A 22,021-nucleotide genomic window follows, 5' to 3' on the forward strand; every position below is an offset into this window, starting at 1 on the left:
ACGATTTATACTGTTCCTTTCCACTTTCACCCCAAGCCAAAAAGTAAAAGTGCACAGGAGAAAAAGAAGTCTGGAGAGGCTTCGTGATCTTGTACAGTGATGTTATCAGTTTAAAATTCTTATTGAACCTTTCTTCCTTCCTTCGTGAACTGAGTGCCATGGGACAGTGATGCCTTTTGTGACATCCTCTGGCCTCGGAGAACTCAGCGACCCCAGCCCCTTTCTAATCATGAGGATCGATGCTTCTGTGGGGGGTGAGGCCAGCCCAGGCAGCCCTGGCTGAGTCTGCTCATGGGGAGCACCCCGGGGTGTTAGGGAAGGACGCACACCAGGACTGGGCGCCCCCTCCCTGCAGGCAGGGATTCTTCTAAATTTCCCAGGTCATAGGATCATCTTCTGCTTTGTCCTCAAGGACAAGGTCTGTGTCATGAGGAATGTCTTTAGTATTCCCAGGTTTATGTCATTCCCTGGCCTATTTTTGAGCAAAGAAAATAGAAGCTCCTTATACATTTCTCTCATTTCACTGATTTACCCATGAAGACTTCTATTGGGGGGAACTTCTCCCCTCAGCTGCAGGTGTACCCAGGGCACAGAGAATGACCTTCTGATATTGGGTTTGTCCAATTACAAATGAGGGGTGTCCAGCACCTCAGAAGCACACAATACTTATCTTCCTTTCCTTTTTTTTTTTTTTTTGTTGGGGGCAGCGTCTCTATAAAGCAGCTGGAGAGGATGCGAGACACCAGTACACAATGACCCTGGGTCTGCCCGAGTTCGTCCGAGCAAAAACAAACGCGGCCAACCTGAGCGACGTAAGCCTGTCCTGCTGCTCCACCCGAGCATGCTCCCAGCCACACGTGCCTGCGTCTGTGGCGAGCTCTGACAGCGACCTTCCTGACACGCATGGGAGTTCTTTTAAATGCATGTTTTAGATGCCCCTGTTCAACCCACCTGCCTTCCCCAAATGCATCGGGTGCACAGGGGTGCTCAGAGCCTACCATGGGATGTGTTGAGATTTTTCTTTGCCAAATAGGGGGGGGCCTTTACTTCTCAGAAATCTGGAGCCAGGTACTACAAATGAAAGGGGTAGCCTTTGTTCGCTGATTCATGTAATTTTTTTTTTAAGATGTACATGTGTTCCCACTTTAGGCAAAATACAAGGAGTCTTGGCGTCATCTCCGTGCTCAAGGCTACAAGCTGACAATAGATGCGCTCCCCTTCCAGGCTGCACGGGCCTCTGGGGACATCGCCAGCGATGTGAGTGGAATGTTCTGACCTTCCATCTTGCCTAATCTCTGTTAACTTCATGTAAAACAATGTCTGTGGCTGATTTCCTGGAATTAAAGCAAATCTATAACCATGAGAGACAGGATGTCACCTGCAGAATATATTAGTTATGAATAAGATCCTTTGACAGAGGGAGGGAAAGAGATGCTTTGCGAATCAGGAGCTATGTGCAGGCAATGGTCTCCAGCAGGAAGACGCTCACGATTTATTTCTGATTTCAAAGTCCAGCCAGTCTAGGGACCCCTGTCATGTATGACCTGCTTGTTTTGTAACCCCACCCAGAATTGGAACTGGAACTCCTCAGAGAGGGCCAGGCAGCCATAAAATGCCTTCCCCTTGGCTTCCTGAAGTTTCCTGCCACCGTGTTAGGGTTTGCCAGCTGTGTTGCAGCCACTCTGTTGATAACGTCCATAGCTTTGGGACATGAAGGTGACTTTCTCTTTCCCACAAACAAATCACAGAAAACGTGGACTTCAAATACATGGATCCTGTCTTTTGGGTTTAATGTTTTGCCAAGTGCAAACAGATGAAGCACGAGTTTCTCTTTTACCCTTTTTGATAAATTCCGTTTGGCCACAGGACACGTAAGGGGAGTGGGGCCCTTGCTTTGGTTCTGGGGATCTGATTCTAATTAGATGGAAAGACGGAGCAGTGTTTTAATTGTTCCTCCCCCAGGGAGGAAGGCATGCTCCCAGGCCAGCCCCACCCTGGTGGCTCTATAATCATCACCGCCTCCTGAGAGGCGATTTTTCTAGGGTCTGCCACGTAGCACAGATGGAATTGAAGCAGCTGCGTACAGAGCCTGACCGGCGGGTGCTGCTTTCCAGTTTCTCTACAGACACGACTTTGTGAAGGAGCGAGGGAAGCTCATCGGGGTCTGCAGCGTAAGCGATGACCCCCGGCTGCGGCACTGCCGCCTCATGGGCCAGCTGCAAAGTGAGCATCAGTACAAGAGGGAGGCGGCCGGCAGCCAAGCCCAGTGCCACCTACCCATGGACATGGTTCACTTGGTCCACGCCAGGAAGGCCCAGGCCCTGGCCAGTGACCACGACTACAGGACTCAGTACCACGAGTTCACGGCGCTGCCTGAGGACTTGAAGATGGCCTGGGCCAAGAAAGCCCACGCCCTGCAGAGTGAGGTAGGCGCCTTGTGGAGTGCTAGCCAGCCCCTCCTTCACCCTCCCATCATGCCCAGGTATAAATCACTGCCCCTCCTTGGCCTTTTGGACCCTCCAGTCCCAGTGACTTGCTTCATCTTTGTTGAAATCCATCATTTAATCATTCAGCCAGTATTGCTGAGCACCTACTACATACCAGGCACTCTGCTAGGCCCTGGAAATAGAGCGGAAAGAAAAAATATCTCATGCTAATGGGACTCGGCTTCTCCTGGAAGGAGCTAGACCATGACTGATAAGGAAAATCCATAGCAAGTCAGATGGCCACATGCTACAGAGACAAATGGGTCCGGGGAGTGCACAAGGGGGCGTGAATGTGTGTGTACCTGCACACGTGCAATTTAAAATACGGCATCAGTGTGTTCTTGGACAGGTGACATTCGAACAAAGGCCTAAAGGAGATGAGAGACGGGAATAGAGAGTTCTAGCCAAATGGAACAGCAAGTTCAAAGGCTGGCGTCCTGGCAGGAGCAGCCTTGGTATATTTGAGACCAGAGGGAAGCAAGCAGAGAGTGTCATGGGCATTGGGGTCAGAGAGCACTGGGGCCAGGCTGAGCACGGGAGGGAAGGAGGCAAGGATACATGAATAACGCAGGCTCAGCGGACACCTGCCGGCTGCTGCCCATGCTTTCATTATTGCCACAGCTCCAAGGTGGGGACAGATGTCACTCCGACCCTATAGACGAGGGGATGAGGGTGGTGCTAAGGAAAGGCTGGCTCTAGAACCCACTTTCTGAGCCCTCTTGCTCCCTTGGAGGGAGCCCAAAACAGCATGTCATGCCCCTTATGGGACAGTGTAGACCCCGAAGCCCAGAAAGGTGAGGTCCTGCCCTGAGCACGGACACTGAGCAGGTGGCGGGGGACCAGTCCCTCCCATGTCATGATTCCCGAGATGCAAATCCCAGCTCCTCTTCCCTGCCTGTGTGAGCTTGGACAGTCCCTCCCCTTGCCAAACCTTGGACGTGGGAACCATGACTTGGAACTTAGTAACGATGACAACGTGACCATGGCCTGTGCTTATGCAGGTGTGCAGGGTGACAGGCACGGTGCCCCGCATCATCTCTCCAGGTCTCACTGCATCCCTAGCGGGAAGGGGCTCCTGCTTTAGAGTGTGACCCCTGTCCATTGGCACAGAGCCCTTACCATGTGCACCAAGGTTTCCCAGCATTTACACTTGCGACGTTTCAGGCCAGATAGTCCTCTGTGGTGGGGACTGTCTCGTGTGCAATATCCCTTGTTCTATCTGGTTGCTGAGAGCACCAATCAAAAAGGTCTCCAAATATTGCCAAATGTTCCTGGGGGACAAAATTAGCCCTAGTTGAGAATCAGGTTGTCAGTTGAGACTTGGTTGGTGGGAAGCACTTAGCATGGTGCGTGTAGCCACTGGACAGTGTAGCTGTTCTAAAATGTTCCCTCCACTGTGCTTCCAATCCTAGGGGCCTTCAGGGCAATAATGCCTGCTCTTAAGTTTAATTAGATATAGTAATAAGGGGGTGTTAAGAACACATACTTGGTTATTAATTGTTAGAGTAACAGTCTTATTAACTCATTGTGTTAGTCATTATGATTTGCAGTATCACATCGTTCATCACTGGGGAGAGTGTGCAGCGGCAGAACCACCAGGTCCCACAAAGGGGATTTTTACTTGCCGCCAACTTCCACTCCCAGGGTCCTCCCACTGCTTGCAGGTGACCCTGAGAACCATCCCCTCCCCCCATGAAAAACTTAACGTGTGACTCTCCAGTGCCTAACTAGGAACACTCTGGTCAATGGTTTACTTCTTGGGAGAAAATAAACTGCTGAGACAGGACAGGCACTTAGGGAAGACTCAGGCTGCCTGGGAGAGGCGAGGATGCCGGGCTGAGCAGAAGATGTGTGTGGGAAGCTGCTTTGTCCTTTGCTGTCCTTGAGCAGCCACTTCACTTACCAGGCCTCCATCTCCACACTGGAGAAGCAAAGAGGTTTGATCTGATCCATGACCTCAGATTTTTGGGATTCATAGAAAAATTTTTTTAAATGTCAGGGTCAAATATAATGTCATATTTTGTTTTACTAAGTAAGGAAAAGGAAAAAAAAAAAAAAACCCTAAATGCTACCTGAAGGTATGATTTATGTCACTGTTCTTTCTAAATAGAAAGGAAACTTTAATACTAAAATAATGGGACATAATCGAAACAGGAGAAACAGGAGTTGGCAATCTCATACTGGCTTTTAAGACCAAGGTCTGTATTAAATTTTTGAAGGCTGAGAATTTATTGCTTAAAAATTTGAACTACCATGTTATGCTTATATGCATTGTCTCTTGACTATAAATGGGTTCATTTGGGAGGCTCAATTCCAGGATAGTTTGAACAGTAGACCTTGAAATGTCTAGCTGCTTTTGAGCCTTCAGCTTTATTGTTGTTGTTATTAAAAAAAAAATCAATTTCATGTAGTTATATTATGTAGAAAAGGAAGCCAGTGCTATGGGAGGTCCCACGACCTGTCAGTCTGGGAAGGACTCTCCTCATTGAGCTGCTGCTCCTGCCTGCTCCCATCCAGGCCAGAAGGAAGGCATCGCAAGGGGTCATGGGGGCTAAGGTGCCTGCTGCTGGGGCTGAGCTCCCCAAGGCATGATTGCCCCTGTCAGGAGCTCCCAAGACACCCAGGCTGGCCCTGGCAACATCCATCATGGACACATGCTAGTCCTACCACCTCCCTGGGCCTTTTCAAGTCAGCTATCCCATACTCCCTCCATGATCCCATGCTGGGACCAGAGGAGGTCCTGAAAAGCACATGGCCCATCCTTTCCAGGTGTGTGTCCTTGGGAGTACTCCTAAAACTCTCCAGGTTTCAGCTTCCGCATCAGAAACAACAGTACTAACAATAGCTAAGATGTGTGGAGCCCTTACCCTGGGCTGGCATTAGTATAAATATTTTGCACAATCTTACTTAAGATCTAGATAGGTACTAGTATTACTCCTCTCTTTACAGATGCAGCAGTAAAGCACGCATAGTCTCATTAATGTCCCGTGTCACAGGCTGGCAGGGAAGTGACTTGCTTAAGACCATACTGCTAGGAGGAGGTGAACAGGAGTCCAGCTCTGTTCTCTTGATCCCTGGTTCAGTCTGTTTGGCTTCCCCATGAGGCTGGACTATGAACCCACATTCTCTGGCTTCTGAGCCTGTGCTCCTGACTACAAGTGTGGCCTACTGAGTTAGTCAAATTTTTGTTCCTGTGACCAAAATACCTGACAAGAACAACTTAGAGGAGGAAAGATTTACTTTGGCTTGTGGTTTCAGGGGTCTCAGTCCATGGGTAGCTGGTTTCATTACAGAAACATCATGGCGGAAGGGTATGGCAGAGGAAAACTTTTAGTACATGGCAGCTAGAAAACAGAGAGGAAGGGGCCAGGGAGAAGAGAAACCTTTCCAGGGACACTCCAGTGACGTATTTCCCCCAACTAGGTTCCACCTCCCTAGTACATGTGGCTATTAATGGATTAATCCTTCGAATGGATTAATTCACTGATGACATCAGAGCCCCTGTGATTCAATCATTGCCTAAAAGCCCCACCCCTGAATTTGGGGACCATACTTTCAATGCATGAGCTTTTGGGGGGACATTCCAGATCCCAACCATCATACCTACCCAGAGTGCACACCCAACTTGTTCTGCAGATGAGAACAAGAACCCTTCCTTTGCAGGATGGTGTAAGGGGGAATGAGGTAGTGAGTCTAGAGCAAGCCCTGCTACACACGACAGGACAATGACGATGTCTAATTAGTACGATATACCCCTTCCTGTAGGCACCTCCTGGCTGCAGTCGCTTACGTCATTCACTCACAGGTTCATCACAACTCAGAGACTGAATGTTGCAGCTAGTATATTTGCAATATAATGCTCCAAAATGGGGGTGACCCCAGCCCCACTTATGACTCTGCAGGTGGCTTCCAGTTCTTAGCATATGTAAGGAAAAGAGCTAGTCTGCTGTTGGCTGAAGCCAGATTCAGTTGGACAGTTTGGGAAGGTCTATTATTATCTTAGGCTCATTCTCTGAAACCCTCTTTGGGTAGCTGATTCTTCTCCACTCCCTGCCCTCTCCCCTCTTTTATCCTGAAGTCTGGGGCAGGTGTGTTGTTTTTAGGGTCTGCGTGAATAGTCAAAGCTGGGCTGCGAGCTGAGATTTCAATAGACGATCCATTTATAAGAGAGTCTGAGGTGCAGTCAGATCTTTGGGGAACCTGCATCTTGCTTTCTGACTTACCTGCGATCCTACTGTTCAGCTCAACAAAAGGCGAGTTGAAAGAGCGCTCCCCACTTCATCTGGCTTATGAAAGGAGCAAGGCCTGGCTGTGAAGAGGCCCTGTAGGATTATTCTCTCCAACTTAGAAATGTATCCAATTTTCTCTGTTCTTTATCAGAGTAGAAGGCAAAAGCTTTGCCGGTGTAGACTGAAAGATCGCGGTATAAAAAGCAATCTTCCTGACATGGGGTTTTGAAACCTGCTCCCCAGCCTGAGTGATGTCTCCCTCCGCCAGTTGGAAAGCAGAGTCGAATTGGCACAGGGGCATTAGCCAGCAGACAGTAGATCAGAAACGGACTGTCTTTGAGGCCAGCTGTGAGGAGCGCTGTGAATCCTGAAATGAAAGGAAACTAAAAAGGCCGAGAGGCTGATTTCCGGAGTGATATTTTGCGTTACGGCAGAGCTTATATCTAAATTAGAGAAATGCCATCAACTTCGTTTAGATCCAAATTTTAGATTTCCTTAGAGAGGTTTTTCCACCTTTAAAAATGCCTGATTTCCATAAAGGGAAGAAGAAAGGCGTGCGGGTGACTGTCTCATTGAAGGTAATGGTGGGCAGATCAAGGAATTGTCATAAGGTTTGATGTTTTGGGGGGCTCCTAATCAACCCATTGTCTTAAAAGCACCTCTTCTTTTCTCCCAGGAATGGTGCTGTGGTCCTAATCTTCTGAGTCCTTAAAATGAAGAAAGAGGACAAAGCCTAGCCCATTCTTGCACTATAAGCAAATCATACTGAGTCCCAGCGGGGGGAGGTAAACTGAGGCTTTAGAATTAAAATGGCTTACTCTAAGCCAGTCATATCTAAATTTGATTCAGTTTTTAAAATCCTGCTTTAATTGACTCCTGTCCCCTTTGCTGTTGCTACCACAGAACAAAAATCTAACTGGTTCTTGTCCCTAAGTACTCTCATGTACTCCATGAGAACAGAGGGGTTGTCATGACCTTCCAGTGTCACAGAGAGAAACTGAGTCACATTTTGGTAAAGTGATTTGCTCCGAGTCACAGCAGGTCTGATCTGGACTCAGGGTGCTTTTATCAACTCAGCAGTGTGGGGAGCAATTCTAGTAGGGCAGGTGGTCAGCGTTCTCCCTTGCAGAATGGAAAAAAGTATCCTGGCTGATTCCTGGATTTGAGCACATGTCTCAGCTCTTGCTTTAGGTGAGAGTTCCCAGAAACCATCATCTTTGGCTGAAGACCCTGCTGGTGGGGCTTCTTGTATCATGTGCAGGATCCATTATCTAACTCCTGGCAGAACGTACAATTCAAATGACTGAACTTGAGGACATGTAGCACAGGCTCCCGATGAAGGGGCTGGCCCATTTTAAGGAAGCCTTACTTCGAATGCCACTGCAAGTCAAGGACCTTCTGGAAAGGCCCTAATAGTCTTGGGTACTCTTCTGAGGAAGCCCACGATTTTCTTTCTACAGTTTCGCTACAAGTCAGACCTGATGGGCATGAAGGGGACAGGATGGCTGGCGCTGAGATCCCCACAGATAGAGAGTGCAAAGAAGGCTGGAGAACTCATCAGCGAGGTACCATCAACCTGTCCCTACCAGAATAACTTTTCTTTGAAGAGAGAATCTGTTTATGAGTGGAGATTTCAAGAGAAATCCAGGGCAGTTGGATTCCCAGTGTTTTTCTGGGACCATTTGCAACAAAATCCTAAAACAGAATGAGATTTCCCACCAAATGAATTCACTATTGGGGAACTAAAGGCAAACACAGGAGACGGTTCTCAGCAAATACAGTACGTACAATTGTGATCTCAAATGGCCCATTATTTCTATTGGGAGGACAGGAGCTTGCACCTACCCATTGAGTTGACTCTTAGTGTGCAGTGTGCAGAGACCGTCTGATTTCAGATAGTGCTAAAGGTTGCACACAGAGAGTGACATCACCTGAACTCACCTCCAGGTTGGTGGCCTGGAGATCCCGGTCCTGGAAGCCCCTTGAGGGTGGTCCTACCTTCTCCATGTCCTTCATAATGGAACTTGTCTGGTGAGGGTCCAAGCGGGGTCCCGTTGATACTGAATGTTGTCCTCTGCTCTATTCCTATTCTCTTTCTTCAAAAGAGTCAATACATGTCAAATGTGCCTTATCACAAAGGAGAGCTTGGATCTTTCCCATGCTGTTGATTTGGGTACCCACCAAAAAGAGAAATTTGTTCTCCAATAACGTCACTGGTACATTCGATTCTAAAGGAGGTGGGGTGAAGCCATCGCCTCCTTTAGAAAAGGAGAATGCATGATGTGTGGCTGTGTTTTGTGGGAACCTTTGTCTTTCTCTTCTAGACCAAATACCGTAAAAAACCAGACACTATCAAGTTCACCACAGTGGTTGACTCCCCAGATCTGGTTCACGCCAAGAACAGCTATGTGAACTGCAACGAGGTGGGTTCTTTCTCCTCACTCATCTCCGACATGCGGTGGGGTGCAGCTTCTCGGTGGTCAGTGCTGAAGAACACAGGCTCTGGGTTCAAATCCTGCTTGTAGGGACTTCTCGTATGGTATGCATGGCCCATGATTTGACTGCTGGAATGCAAACCTTCTGAGGTTGCAAATCTTCTGTCTAGGTGACCGTGGGTCAGTTGCTTTCACTCTTCTAACCTCAGTCTCTTATGTGAAAGGGTCTGGGGGATGGGGTGGAGCAGGGGAATGATAGCAATGATTTCACAAGATTAAGTGAATTAAATGAGGATTAAATAAATGAAAGCAAATAAAGCTTTTAGCAAGTACAGCAAGTACTCTATAAATGTTTCTCATTATGGCTTGACCCATAATCATAATGATAACAATGCCAAGTATTACTGAGGATCTCTTACCCTGCTGGAGATCAGATACATCTTAATAGCTGATGAATGGCAATGGAATTAAAAGCTTAATATATCCCATTAGGAAAAAAGAAAATAAAAAGGAAGACCAGCTATCTTCAAAGCTTCTTTCTGCTTGTGCTTCCTGTATAATTTAGCCCCATTTCCTCTGTCTTGTATTTATTTCAAGAGGGAAGTTAAATGTTTTCTTTCTCCTGAATTATCAGGAAATTTGATCCTGTAAGCACAGGGACAAAGCTGCCCCATTCACACAGGAAGTCCAGATACTATACTGACCGGTACAGTCACGTTTGTAAAGTCCACACTGAATTTGGAACTGGATTGAACTGTTGTATTTTCCTTTTTAAAATCACATGATATTCAAATACTTTCTAAAATTGTTTGCATTTTTTTTTTTTTTTTTTTTTTTGTACTGGAGATTGAACCCAGGGATGCTTTACCACTAAGCCACAACCCCAGTCCTTTTTACATTTTGTTTTGAGACAGGGTCTTTCTGAGTTGCTCAAGGCCTTGTTAAGTTGCCAAGGCTGGCTTTGAACTTGTGATTCTCCTGCCTCAGCCTCTTTAGTCTCTGGGATTACAGGTGTGCACCACCAAGCCTGCCTACAAGTCTTAATATGCTACTCTAGAAGTAGGAATCTGATGTAGTTTGAGTTTTAAAGTTGTGTCTACCTGGAACCTGGGTGAAGTATAAAAAGCTTAATTTTTTGAACATGTTGACATTTTATAATAAAATTAACTTCTTAGCTGTATTATCATTATTACTATGGCTATTAAACAATGAAGGCCTGAGGCTGTATCTTATTACCAGTGGAAATCACACGTAATGCTCAGTTGCAGAGACCCTCTGAGATACCTACACATCTTAGACTGCAGGTATGGCCAGCCAGTAGGTTGGTTTGTGGTCCCTTTGGAGCAGATCTTGGTGAATATTTTTAACAGAGTCTATGTGAAACCAGCCACCTCCACCTGTTGCTGGTCACATAGGCTACCTCCTCCGGGCAGAGGATTCTAGAAGGACCTCTCTGTGTGTGGGGCTGAGTTTCGCTCCATCTGGGGGGCAGTTGTGTGGGGCAGGGAAGGAGAGAGAATCAGCTGCATTTCCCCTGTGGCTTCAGTTGTGACCATGAGTCTGTCTTACCCACAGCGCCTATACAGGTTGGGGGACGCAGAGTCATTACACAGATACACCGTGATCCCTGATCACCCCGAGTTCACCCGAGCCCGCCTCAACGCCCTGCATCTGAGCGATGTAAGTGAACTGGTGGTCCCTGTCATGTGTGCCTTCTTTGCTAAAATGATTCATACCCAAAGTGGATTTTATTGATTAGGGAGAGAAAAGTCCTGGGAAGGAGGGTGTGGAAGAGAAAGAACAGTGAACTGATTGTGGGACAAACTGTGTGACTCTTGTCACTTTCCTTGCTGGGCCTGTTTGCTCACCTCCAAACCCAGGATGAGGCTGAGCTACACTGAGCTTCCTTCTGGCTCTAACATTCTGACCTGGGCATGGCTCCACGGATCTTGGTGTGTGCTGGGTAATGGTCAGGAGCGTGTCCTCCTGGCCGCAGCAGGTGTCTGCTTCTTGGCTCCCTTTCCTTAGCCCTCCAGAGGAGCGCAGCCATGGAGGTGAAGTGGCTCCACCTCACCCTGCAGCCTGGGGAGACTCCACCATAGCCTCTCTCATCCAAACTTGGCTTGCTCCTCTGTGCATGTGTTTGTGCCCAGCAATGCTCCATGTGGACATGTGCCCTTTGCATGCATGACCAAGAAGCTGTTTCCTAAACCCAGGCTTGTTGTTAGCAGGGGTTGGAGCCCCCCAGTTGTAATAGAATAGATAGCCATGCAGCCAGCAAAGCTGTGATCCCTGGATAACAGGTAGAGAGGCATTGGAATCAAAAGGCATTCTCAGATCGGAATAACACAGGCTGAGTGTGTCGGCCTGGGGCAGCGCGCGGCCTCCCAGAGCCTGGCCATTCTTCCCTCCCTGGCCTGGCCATTGTGTCCTGGGGCTCCGTGCGGATCGACAGCTGCTGCCGTTCACCCCAGAGGTGGCCGCCTCGCAGGGGTTGGCAAGAGGCGCCTTCTAGTTAGCGTGTGTATTAGTTTGTTGCGTTTGTAAAGCCCTGTGGGATCCCACGCAGTGAATGCGCTGGTGCTTTGTAAATATGAGTTATTATGACCATTTGATGCTTTTGAGGGATGCGTGAGGGATAATTTTAGAACAGTAGCTCTGGTGGGCTGACCTCCATCTGGGGAAGCTGGACCACCCCCTCTGCACAGAACATCTAGCTCATTAAGCACCAAGGATGTGGAGGCAGGCCTCCCCTGGAGGGACTTCTGGAGGCCCACAGCTATGGAAGCTGGTATCAAACTGCCACTCCGCTGGGGGCCCAGCTTAAGGAGGAAAGCCACCCCAGGTCGGTGGGGGAAGCGTCCTCCCTCTCCTGGGGGGTCAGCCCACAGAGTCCCAGAGCTGAAATCAGCCGCTGGGGCGTTCAGGTGTGAAGCTCGTGCACCTCATTTGAAAGAAGCTTCTTTAGGGGCGTGTGGAATGTGCACAATTGGATCAAGTGCTCTGTAAGGAGGAGGTGGAGGCAAAGTGACCTTCCTGGGTAAAGAAAGCCATTGAGATGTGCAAGGCAGCCGGCATAACTCAAAATCAAATGGCTCTAATGCGTGAGGACGAGGACAAGACTGTGCCCACTGTGATCAAGAAGAGGAGCGCCCAGGGTTCCAAATCAAAGGGCCTCCGGAATCTAAGGATCCCAGTGGCAAGGCAAAAACCTCAACAGAATAAAAAACTCCGGAGGAAGTGATCACAATCAGGCAAAGAGTGTACCGGAGGAAGAACAGGAGAAGGAGCTCAGGCCACTCTCTGGGCGGCTGACCCTGAGCCACCGAGACTCAGAAGCTGGGTGCATTGGACACCAGCGTGGAATGACATTGGACTTCGAGGCTGTGCAAAGCTTGGTGTCATGAGCCAGCCTGGGCCTGGCATGGAGTCTTCTCAGAAAGGCACTGTGTCCCCATCACAGAGGGAAATAGGGCTTTTGACTCTATTTGCTACTCTAATGGGGTGAGGCCACCAAGACAGGACGCGTCATGCTAAAGGGGATTGCTGTTTGCCGTTATCTGAAGGTTCCTCCCTTCTGTCCTTCAGCACGAGCCACTTAACTCAGGGGTGACCCAGGAAATTGAATTGCTTAGGCTCTGCCATTCATCCATGAGGCGATTACCCCAGCGTGGCTGGGTCTGTGTTTCCAGGGCCTTGAACACTGTAGATATTTGGCTCCTGGTCTGTGCTGTTGAATTATGGAGGTGGAAGTCGGCATGAAAGTGAGGGTAATGGCCACAGGCACGCACAGGTGACAGACCGCCCCCCACCACCTGGCCCAGTGGCTTCATGGTTCCCTCTGGGCCAGGCCCAGTGTGGGAGGGGTTGGCCACTTCACTTCTCATCTGCCCTTCCTCCTTTGCTCCCTTCCCCCGACCCCCTGTAGAACAGAGGGCCAGCCTTGACCTCCATTTCCAGGTGACAAGAGTAAGATTCTTAAAGGGCCCTGCCCCGCTGCGGCTCATGAAACAAGCGAGTCATGGATGCGGCCTGGGGCCATCACTTTGTCGTCTGTTGGTGATGTGTGGCTTTCCTGCTGTCTCCCTTCTCTGTGGCTGAATAAAAGCGAGCCCTCCGCTGGGACCTCCCGAGGACTCCTTTCATGGAGTCGTTCCCTTACCTTGAAAAAAAAAATACGGCTACATGAAGGCGCTGGAGATTTTGACACCTCCGTTGGTGGTGTGGGTCTAGGAGGACTAAGAGGCTGTGATTACAGACTCCGGGAGGCCCGGGGACAACCTGAAAAGGGAAAAATGAAAGAGATTCTGTGAGGCACATAGGTCACCAACTCGGATCCTTGACAATACGTTGAATCCAGGTGAAGGCTCCTCCCTTGGAGCAGGCTCCTGGGGTGCTCAGGAGAGGTGTGGGATGTGGCATCAAAGCCAGGCCAAGGCCCCACCCCAGGAGTCACTGGAGCTAACAAATCTGGGGGGTGCCAAGACCCAAGGAACAGCACTGTCAGCTGTTCAAGAAACTGGGTTCTTGAACATTGAGCTCCGGCATGTAGGACTGCAGACACTGGACACAGAGAGCAAATGCAGACATGGGAAGGTAGCAGCTAGGGGGTCTCTGAGAGCCAGACCCCGGCCCCACAGGAGCAGGAGCCAATGGTCGGGTTGGGGACTTAGCGCTGAAGCCCATCATGGCCAGCCCCACAGATCCCAGAGCTGGGGAGTCCCCAGGATGGAAGCGGGCCACGAGCTCTGCTGTCCTGGGAACATACCACGTCGGGAACTCCTCTTGCTGAGAATCATAACCTGACGCTCTCGCTTTCTCCATCTAGAAAGTCTACAGAAACTCTTGGGAGCAGACCCGGGCTGGCGGCTATGACTTCAGGCTGGATGCCATCCCGTTCCAGACTGCCCGGGCGTCCAGGGAGATCGCCAGCGACGTAAGACCCCACGCATGCTCTGTCACTGATAGGGTTTGCTCTGGTTTTCCTAGCTCTGCTGAAAGGCACAGGACAGGCACCAGGACTGTCAAGAGTGTCCCTCTCTCCACACCAAAACTGAACATGTATTTCAAAGAAAAGAAAAATCAGGCCTGTTTCCCAGGATCTTAGCCAGAAATGTGGGGTTGGGGAGGGTTGGTTGCATCCCTACTACTTCTCTTTACAGAGAGGCACTCTTAAGAGTTGACGGACAAACACCCAGGAGTCAGGGAACATGTGACTTGCTTGTTTGGTGTGCACTGAAGTGACCTCTCCTAGCTGAAGTATCTGTGGAGAGGAGAAGGACTTTGGATCTATGCCCTAGATTGGCTTGAGTTCAGATCCTGGCTTAGCCCTATAGGGGTTGGCTATTTTCTTGAGTAGGTTGCTAGTATCCTCTGAACTCAAGTTCCTACATCTACAAAATGGAGATTAAATACTCATCTCCTAGGACTCATGTAGGGATGAAAATGAATGGTTTATGGTGTCTGGCTCATGGCAGGTCTTCAAAACCCAACTGCCATTATTAGTGAAGAGAGAGCTTCCTTGACTAGACAGGAGAGTCATGCTCACCCATGGCCGGTTGCTTGCCAGTCCATGGCGAGATGAGTTCAGAAATCAAGAGCTGGCGCTCAGAAACATTCTTAGCAATCAGACACCGAGACAACAAAGCACGTGATTGATTGGTGGACTCTTCTCACTCAACAGGGTAATGGCCAATCTGGGTATTACTAAGAACATGGTCCACCCACATATTGGTCTTTGATGGAGTAGAAATTTAACAACACAAAATGAAACAGGTCCCTCATCATGAACGACTTGAGAAGCACCTGTCTGGTACTAGGGATCAAAGGAGGAATGGGCAGCTTCTTGTCCTCTTGGAGTGCTCATTACAGCAGCAATCGTACCAGCCGCCACCATCAGTGGGCATGGATTGGTGCTGGACTTGAAGCTCCACCCCCACCTCATTGAATTCTCTCAACCCCCATGGGGTGAAGATTCATCCTTCTATTTTATCAGGGAAACTGGCTGAGAGGCCCAGCAAATGGTCCAGGGCCACAGAGGTCGAGCTACTTGAATCCAAAACCTGTGTCTAACCCACTGTCCAGCTTCCTGCTGAGAATCCTGTGGGCCGGCCCGAAGGGAGCCTGCTCTGGAGGGGAGGTTGGCCTCCTGACCCTCTGCTCTTCTGACTTTCAGTTCCGATACAAGGAGGCCTTCCTGCGGGACCGGGGCCTGCAGATTGGGTACCGCAGTATCAACGACGACCCGAGGATGAAGCATTTCCTCAACGTCGGCAAGCTGCAGAGTGACAATGAGTACAAGAAGGACTTTGCTAAGAGCCGGTCTCAGTTCCACAGCCGCACAGACCAGCCTGGCTTCCTCCAGGCCAAGAGGAGCCAGCAATTGGCCAGCGACGTGCATTACAGGCAGCCCCTGCCCCAGCCCACCTGTGACCCCGAGCAGCTGGGCCTGAAGCATGCGCAGAAGGCCCACCAGCTGCAGAGTGATGTGAGCACCTTCACAGGTTCCCTGTTACCTCTCGGGGGCGGGGGGGGGGGGGGGGGGGGGGGGAGCCAGGCTGAGACAGCTTCTGAGACACTTTAGTACCAGGAGGAATATACCAGGAATTACCATTTCTCAAATCTCTCCTGGGGAACATGTTCTGTGCCAAATGCTTTTCAGGCATTGTGCCCTGTTGTCCTCAACCCCAGGGCTGCCTCATTTGACAGATCAGCAACCCAAGACTCAGAGAGGTTAAGTAGCTTACTCAAGATCACACAGCGATTAAGTGGCAGACCTGGGTTATGAGCCCGCTTTGACTCCATGTGAGAGCCCAAGCTCTTGATTGCTATCCTGCCTCTGATGCCTCCTGGTAGTTATCCCACCCAGCCCTGCACTTCTTCTGGGAAGAAACTGAAGTGCAGAGAAGTTAGGGCCAGAGTGGACTTGACCCTGGGTCCTGCCTCACTGGCATTTCTGCCCCCATCACTTGAGTGGGAAGGTGTGAGGGAAGCTGCAGGCTGGCCCGGCTCATGGCACACGGGGTCCCCATGCAGGGAGCTCCTGCTTAGCATCAGTCGCTGCTTCGTCCTGGCTTTGCTGACAACTACATATCTGGCTTCTTGTGTCTTCCTTTTTTAAAAATAATCCTATCCACCAGGTGGTCCAAGAACCCCAAACCCTGCTGACATTTTCCTCCTTCCCCCAAGGTCAAGTACAAATCAGACTTAAACCTGACCAGGGGTGTCGGCTGGACCCCTCCCGGCTCCTACAAGGTGGAAATGGCTCGGCGGGCTGCGGAACTGGCCAACATGAGGGGCCTGGGGCTCCAGGCATCTTCTGTGAGTAGCAAGCTGCAAACCCATCCCGGCTTGCAAAACCACGGGAAGGACAAACTCATTGTTTCTTTTCAAAGTTTATTTTTGGCCAAAGGTCAGCTGGCACTAAAGAAGTGTGAAACACAGCTCGAGCGAGGCACCTAATTTCCTGGGTCTGAGATGACCGGGCAGATGACTTGTGGGTTAAACTTCCTGCAGGGTTTTCTCTGAAGTTGCAGCCATTAGTTCTGCAGAGGCAAACCTACCAGGGCAACATCAATCCTGGGCCAGGGCAGCCCAGGCTGCGCTGACTGCTTGCTCGTTACAGGCGCGGGAAGGGTCAGGGACTCTCTGGCTACAACAGTCTGCGTTTTGAACCCTACTTTGTTCAGAAGAAAGATTCCATGGCTAAATGAGAGATTGGCTTTGCTTCTTTCTCATTCTTGCCCTGAGGATTACTTTTCTTGGGCAGGGTGGGGGAGGGCCGGGGAAGGGAGGGTGAACATGTTAAAGGCTCTGGGAGCATCTTGGTGCATCTTTTGGGAGCAGGGCAAAGGCTTCATTTCAACTGAGGGAGGTATGTTTGATTTCTGCAGGGGGAGCCAGAGGCCATGGAGGCTGGAGGTCATCTGAGGGGGAACGTGAACCCAGATGCCACCGAGATTCTGCATGTCAAAAGGAAGAAGGCTCTGTGGATGTGAGTGAGCAGCCTCCACCCCCGTTCTTGAGAGAGATGCCACAGAGGAAGTCTGGTTGCCCGAGACATACATGCTCAAGATGGCTTCAGTTTGGGCAAGCCGTAAAACACAGCACACCGGCCCGTCCCCAGATCTGCCTTTATTAAAATAACACCTCTAAAAGCAATCGGAGGAGTTTGTGTTTTTGGTCTTCTCTCTAGTCCCTGCAGGAGGTGGCTGGTTCTGTTGAGTGCCTCTCTGTCTGCAACAAGGAGAGTCCAGGCGATTGCCCCTGGCACTGGGCATCCCGCAATCTCGCATTTGCAAATGTCCCCAGTGGAGGCAGACTCTGTGAACGCTGATTTTCTAGAGGGCACTGTTGTTGGAACAGAAGCAAACTAATGCACTTCACGTCGATTCCACCAATCCCGGGAGCCTCATGGGATGGTGCAAAAGCTGGTCCCGCAAGTTCCAGTCTGGGCAGTGGTAGTCTCTGCTTAGAGCATGGACACTCTGGCGTGTGGCCTCTTGAGGCTCCCGCAATGTCCCTTGCTGTCCAGGAGGGCCCCTTGGTGCCGAGAGGGATGTGCTCTGGGGTTCTGAGGACAGCACCTTAGAAGCCTGTCTCCCCGTGGATGGTGGTTTTGATCCAATTCAGGAACCTGGTGACTTGGGTGTAGACCCCTGGCTTCTTCCCACATTCCAGGCCCCAACTCACGATGCCATAGACGTAGTAGGTTCCATCCTTCTCACAAGTCAGAGGGCCTCCCGAGTCACCCTGAGGGGAAAGCAGCCTGAGTTCAGTCTCCTGGGCTGGAATACATCAGAAACACCCCCACATCTCTCAGGGTTGGGGGGTGATGGGGTAGAGTCTCCTCCCAGCCACTGGGGACTCTTCTTCTCATGTCTCGCATGATCCAAGGGTATGAAGGGAGAGAAGCTAACGCCATCCTCAGTGCCTCACGTCAGAGAGCTTGGCAGAGAGGCCCAGGAATGCAGCCACCCTGCTGGGCCAAACCCCCACTTCCTGCTCCTGCTCCTGATATGGACCTTATCACTGCCAGTTCTCAGGGCTTTCTACTTCCTCTGGCAGAGACCAGGGAGATGAGCCCTCTGTGGACAGAGCCACACACAGGGGAGGATAGGGACTCTGAGGCAGTGTGGCCTAGCCCATGGTTCAACCTGGGCTGTGGGGTTGGATCTTCTGGGTTCCAAACCAGACTTTATCATCTGGCAAACTGGGCCTCGGTTTCTCAGTTCTAAACTGGTGGTGACGGACACCCTGCCCAAGGGTTCTTGTGAGGATTCTTTGTAAAATACATAGAATGGTACCTGGTGTACATTTAGCCCTCGGTGGAAGCAGCCAGGGGACGGAAGAGGAGGGGGAGGAGTGGGGTAAGCGTTCCTCACTGTCACTACTGCTAAGGCTTTGCCACCAACAGGGTTTAAGCAGTGACTCCTCTCTCTTAACCTGAGCTACTACCTTAGGATCTGAGGGTCCCTCGTCCCTTTAGGCATCTGAGATTGGAGAATTACTTTGGTGACTGATAAGGGTCACACAATGGGAGACTAAACCAGGTTTCAAACCCATGACTATTGGTTCCCAAAGCCCTTGAATCTTCTAGGGAGTTGAGCAATTGCTTTTCTTCCTCATCTTCCAAGGGCTCTGTGACTATCACACCCACCTGCCTTTGTCCCTGCTCTGAGTAGGTGGGTATCTATGACCCATTGGTAACGGTGATGGGGTAGCAGTAGAGCCATGAGCCTTGGAGGAAGAAACCTCAGTTTCCCATCCCCAAGTGAGCCCAGGTTGACAGGTCCTTGCTGGGTTCCTTTGTAGGGAATCTCTATCCAGGAGACAGGATTTGAACGTGGGTTTTCTAGGACAGTGGGGTGGCTTATGAGACAACAGAGAGAATCCTAACTTGAGGTGTACCTGGGAGTCTGACATGAGCCCTTCGGGGAGAGGGGGTGTGGGGAGGGACTTCGACTTGGAGACCCGAGGTCTCTTCAGCACCAGCTGATGGGTCCTCCACCCCGCCCCCCTGCAGCAGCGTCTCTGAGTCCCCACAGGCCCAGCAGCTTGGGGCTCCTGAAAGTCTAGAGTAGGGGGAATGTCATCAGGCCCTGGGGCCACTTAGCTTCTCAGGACTAAATAAATCTCTCTGTCTCTCCTTTTCTCTCTTCCTCTCTCTCTCTCTGTCTCTGTCTCTCTGACCCACTCACTTAAACCCTAATGATCATTAACATCATTTAGTATCTCTGTGACATCTCCAGGCCACATCTCTTTCTCCCATTAGCCCTGGTCTTGTGGGTAGTTCCCGTTCACTGGGCACCTCAGACACACAGCCCAATACCGAGGGCAGAAGTTCCATCTTCCCACTGAAACCCAGAGGAGCAAAGTGGCAAGGCTGCTGCCCTGGAGACGTGGGTCTCTGGAATTCTAGCCCCACCACCTACTACGCTGTTGCTTCTCTAAGCAGCTGTGAAATGGTGCTAATGACATTCCTTGGCCAGAAGGTTGTGAGAGTTAAATTTGAACATGCAGGCCCGCTACGGCTGGCTGTGGCTTCTATGCGCCAGAGCAGACAGATTCCCTGCCCGGGCCTCCACTTTGTGCAGGTGGCCCTCTGACCCCAGCTCCCGTTCCAGGGCTCTAGGGGCCTCTATGCCCAGTGTAATATCCTGCCAGCCTCTCCTCTAAGTGCCACCTTGAGTCTCTGACCTGGCAGGTGTCCTGCCCGGGTTTCTGAAGGTTTCCCGCACAAATCATACTGTCGTCGATGGTGTGGTCGTAGAGACGGCGGGAGTTGCACAAGGTGTTGGAGATCAACTTGACCTTGGCATCCAGGAGCTGTCGGGACCCTTCTCCTGGGGGACAGGGACAAGAGTCACTACCACGGGGACCGAGGGGCACCCACCACACCAGAAGCTGGTGAGAGTAAGGAAAAAGCCACCAGCCCTCAGCTCAGGATGGCCGGGGTTTTCAGGAAGTGGTGTAAAAGCCCCTTCTTCCCTCGCCTTCAGCCGTCACCACCCGTGCAGAGCTTTGGAGGTGCCCTCCCGTCTTTCAGGCGGCACCATGAGGTCTGGGAGAGCAGAGACGGTGTGGTAACCATTTTTAACTTTCCTGTCTCTAGCAGAAGGGCTGGCATATAGTATATTCAGGATGGATGGACAAATGTACAGGGCCCTTGTGCATCAAATTACCTCCTTCCCAGAGACCCCCCTAAATTAATGAAATCAGTTAAAACATGTCCTTGATTTTGAACATGCAGTCTTAGAGGACTCTTTAGGAGAAATAAAATCATTGTAACCCAAGGCCCCATAAGATTCCCCACTAAGACATCACTATCCCACCAGACCACAGTGAGCAGAAGAGAGGTGGACAGGGTTAGGTGGTCTGCAACAAAATGGCTACAGAAAGTTTTCTGATTGACCCTAAATCCTTTGGGCCAGAAATCTCCTTTTTCAAAGCCTCCAACAAATGTGCATATTACATTTCACTTTCTTCATGAATGCAGACCGATTTAAAATGATTCTTGCTTTCCATTATTAAGAACAAGATTGGGAAAGATGACAAGTATATTTTGAGTGTTTGGGGAAGAATGGAACTACCCCTTTGAATTTCTTTGTATTTGAGGCTATAATCTGGCTATGATCAGATTCCAGACCTTGGAGAGACATGTGATTATCGGGAGATTGAAACTGAGTTGTATTTTGTCCAAATAGACTCTATTGTCATGTATAACTAAAAAGGAAAAATACAGATTTTTAAAAATAATATCTATGTGCCAAAGAAGATATACCAAAAATTTTAAAAATATTTTGAAGTAAATAAAAATGAAAACAAACAAACAAATAACTAAATAAAACTGAGTTGTTCAAGCAACAAAGGTTAGACTCTACCACAAGCCTGTCTTATCAGAAAGTCCATGTATTTTCTACTTCGCTGAGGGAAGGAGGGAAGTCATACAGGTCCAGGATCAATGCTTGAGAGAAGCCAAGTGTCTAGGATCAGGGCCAGAGACTGACATGGAGATCAGGGAAGTTCAGGGAAGTTTCCTTATCAATGGTGAGATTTAACCAGATCTGGGATGACAGGGGCAACACTTTCTTTGATAATGCATCTTAAACTTATTTCAAGTTCAGAAGGACACTAGAGGCTGGCTGGTTGATGTAGCTCTCCCGAGTCTCAGGAGAGTGCCTGCCAGACTCACCTGTCTCTGTCACACCCCAGCCAGAGATGTGGCACTCGGTCCCAGAGGGAAAAGGATCGTCAGGCAAACATACAGTCTTCACATATTTGGATTCCACAGCACAGTGACCATCAACTGGCTTTAACTTGAGCAGAGCTGGGTAGAGACAGAGGAGGAAGTGCACGCCAGTCATCTTTGTCTGAGAAACGTCAGCTTCGACACAGGTGAAGGGTGGTCATAGCAAAGCCCCAGCCCCTGTGACTTGAAAGATTTTTTTCCTCAGTCATTTCATTTTTAACATTTCTACCTGGGAGCAGTGACCCAGGCTGAGAGTAACAGTAAGAATCATAACTGAGTTTGAAACCATTTCTAATCCACTTTGAAAAAGCAGGCTGTTCTGCTCACAAACACCCACCAGGTGCCAGGTACGGCCACGTGTTCATCATGTCACTAAACACAGGAAGTTAAGAGTCGTACGACAGTGCCTACACTTTATAGAAGAGAAAACTGAGGTGCAGGGAGGTGTCAGCTCCCAGTAAGCAGGGCATCTGGAGTTCAGGACTGAGTGCTTTCCGCAGCACAATGTCCCCCATCTCTTCCACTTAATTTAAGAGCCTTTGCCCATTTCTTAACATCACGACCACACACTCTTAAGAACTAAAAAGTTCTGGAATAATTTCTCTACCTTATAGGACCCAC

At 49.8% G+C, this 22,021-nt stretch overlaps 2 protein-coding genes across 6 annotated transcripts in view; one reads left to right on the top strand and one right to left on the bottom strand.

Moving 5' to 3' along the window:
• Positions 1-17,310, top strand: part of NRAP (nebulin related anchoring protein) — a 70,052-nt gene extending 52,742 nt beyond the window's left edge. For 4 of the 5 annotated variants that reach the window (XM_079137442.1, XM_079137444.1, XM_079137443.1 and 1 more), the window contains 10 exons: positions 708-812; positions 1,150-1,257; positions 2,115-2,426; positions 8,176-8,280; positions 9,040-9,138; positions 10,726-10,830; positions 13,979-14,086; positions 15,326-15,637; positions 16,339-16,470; positions 17,043-17,310. In XM_079137442.1, coding sequence (XP_078993568.1) covers positions 708-812; positions 1,150-1,257; positions 2,115-2,426; positions 8,176-8,280; positions 9,040-9,138; positions 10,726-10,830; positions 13,979-14,086; positions 15,326-15,637; positions 16,339-16,470; positions 17,043-17,147 — 1,491 coding nt within the window. In that variant the 3' untranslated portion in view covers positions 17,148-17,310. The remainder of the gene's footprint in view (positions 1-707; positions 813-1,149; positions 1,258-2,114; positions 2,427-8,175; positions 8,281-9,039; positions 9,139-10,725; positions 10,831-13,978; positions 14,087-15,325; positions 15,638-16,338; positions 16,471-17,042) is intronic. The other variant, XM_079137446.1, reaches the window with a different exon arrangement.
• Positions 17,273-22,021, bottom strand: part of HABP2 (hyaluronan binding protein 2) — a 28,945-nt gene continuing 24,196 nt past the window's right edge. Inside the window, exons 11-13 of the mRNA XM_079137447.1 lie at positions 21,344-21,478; positions 19,849-19,994; positions 17,273-17,901 (exon numbers count right to left, since the gene is read on the bottom strand). Of these exons, the coding sequence (XP_078993573.1) occupies positions 17,737-17,901; positions 19,849-19,994; positions 21,344-21,478 (446 nt within the window). The 3' untranslated portion in view covers positions 17,273-17,736. The remainder of the gene's footprint in view (positions 17,902-19,848; positions 19,995-21,343; positions 21,479-22,021) is intronic.

This window comes from Sciurus vulgaris, assembly GCF_902686455.1.
Source record: "Sciurus vulgaris genome assembly, chromosome: 4".
Classification (NCBI taxonomy): Eukaryota; Metazoa; Chordata; class Mammalia; order Rodentia; family Sciuridae; genus Sciurus; species Sciurus vulgaris.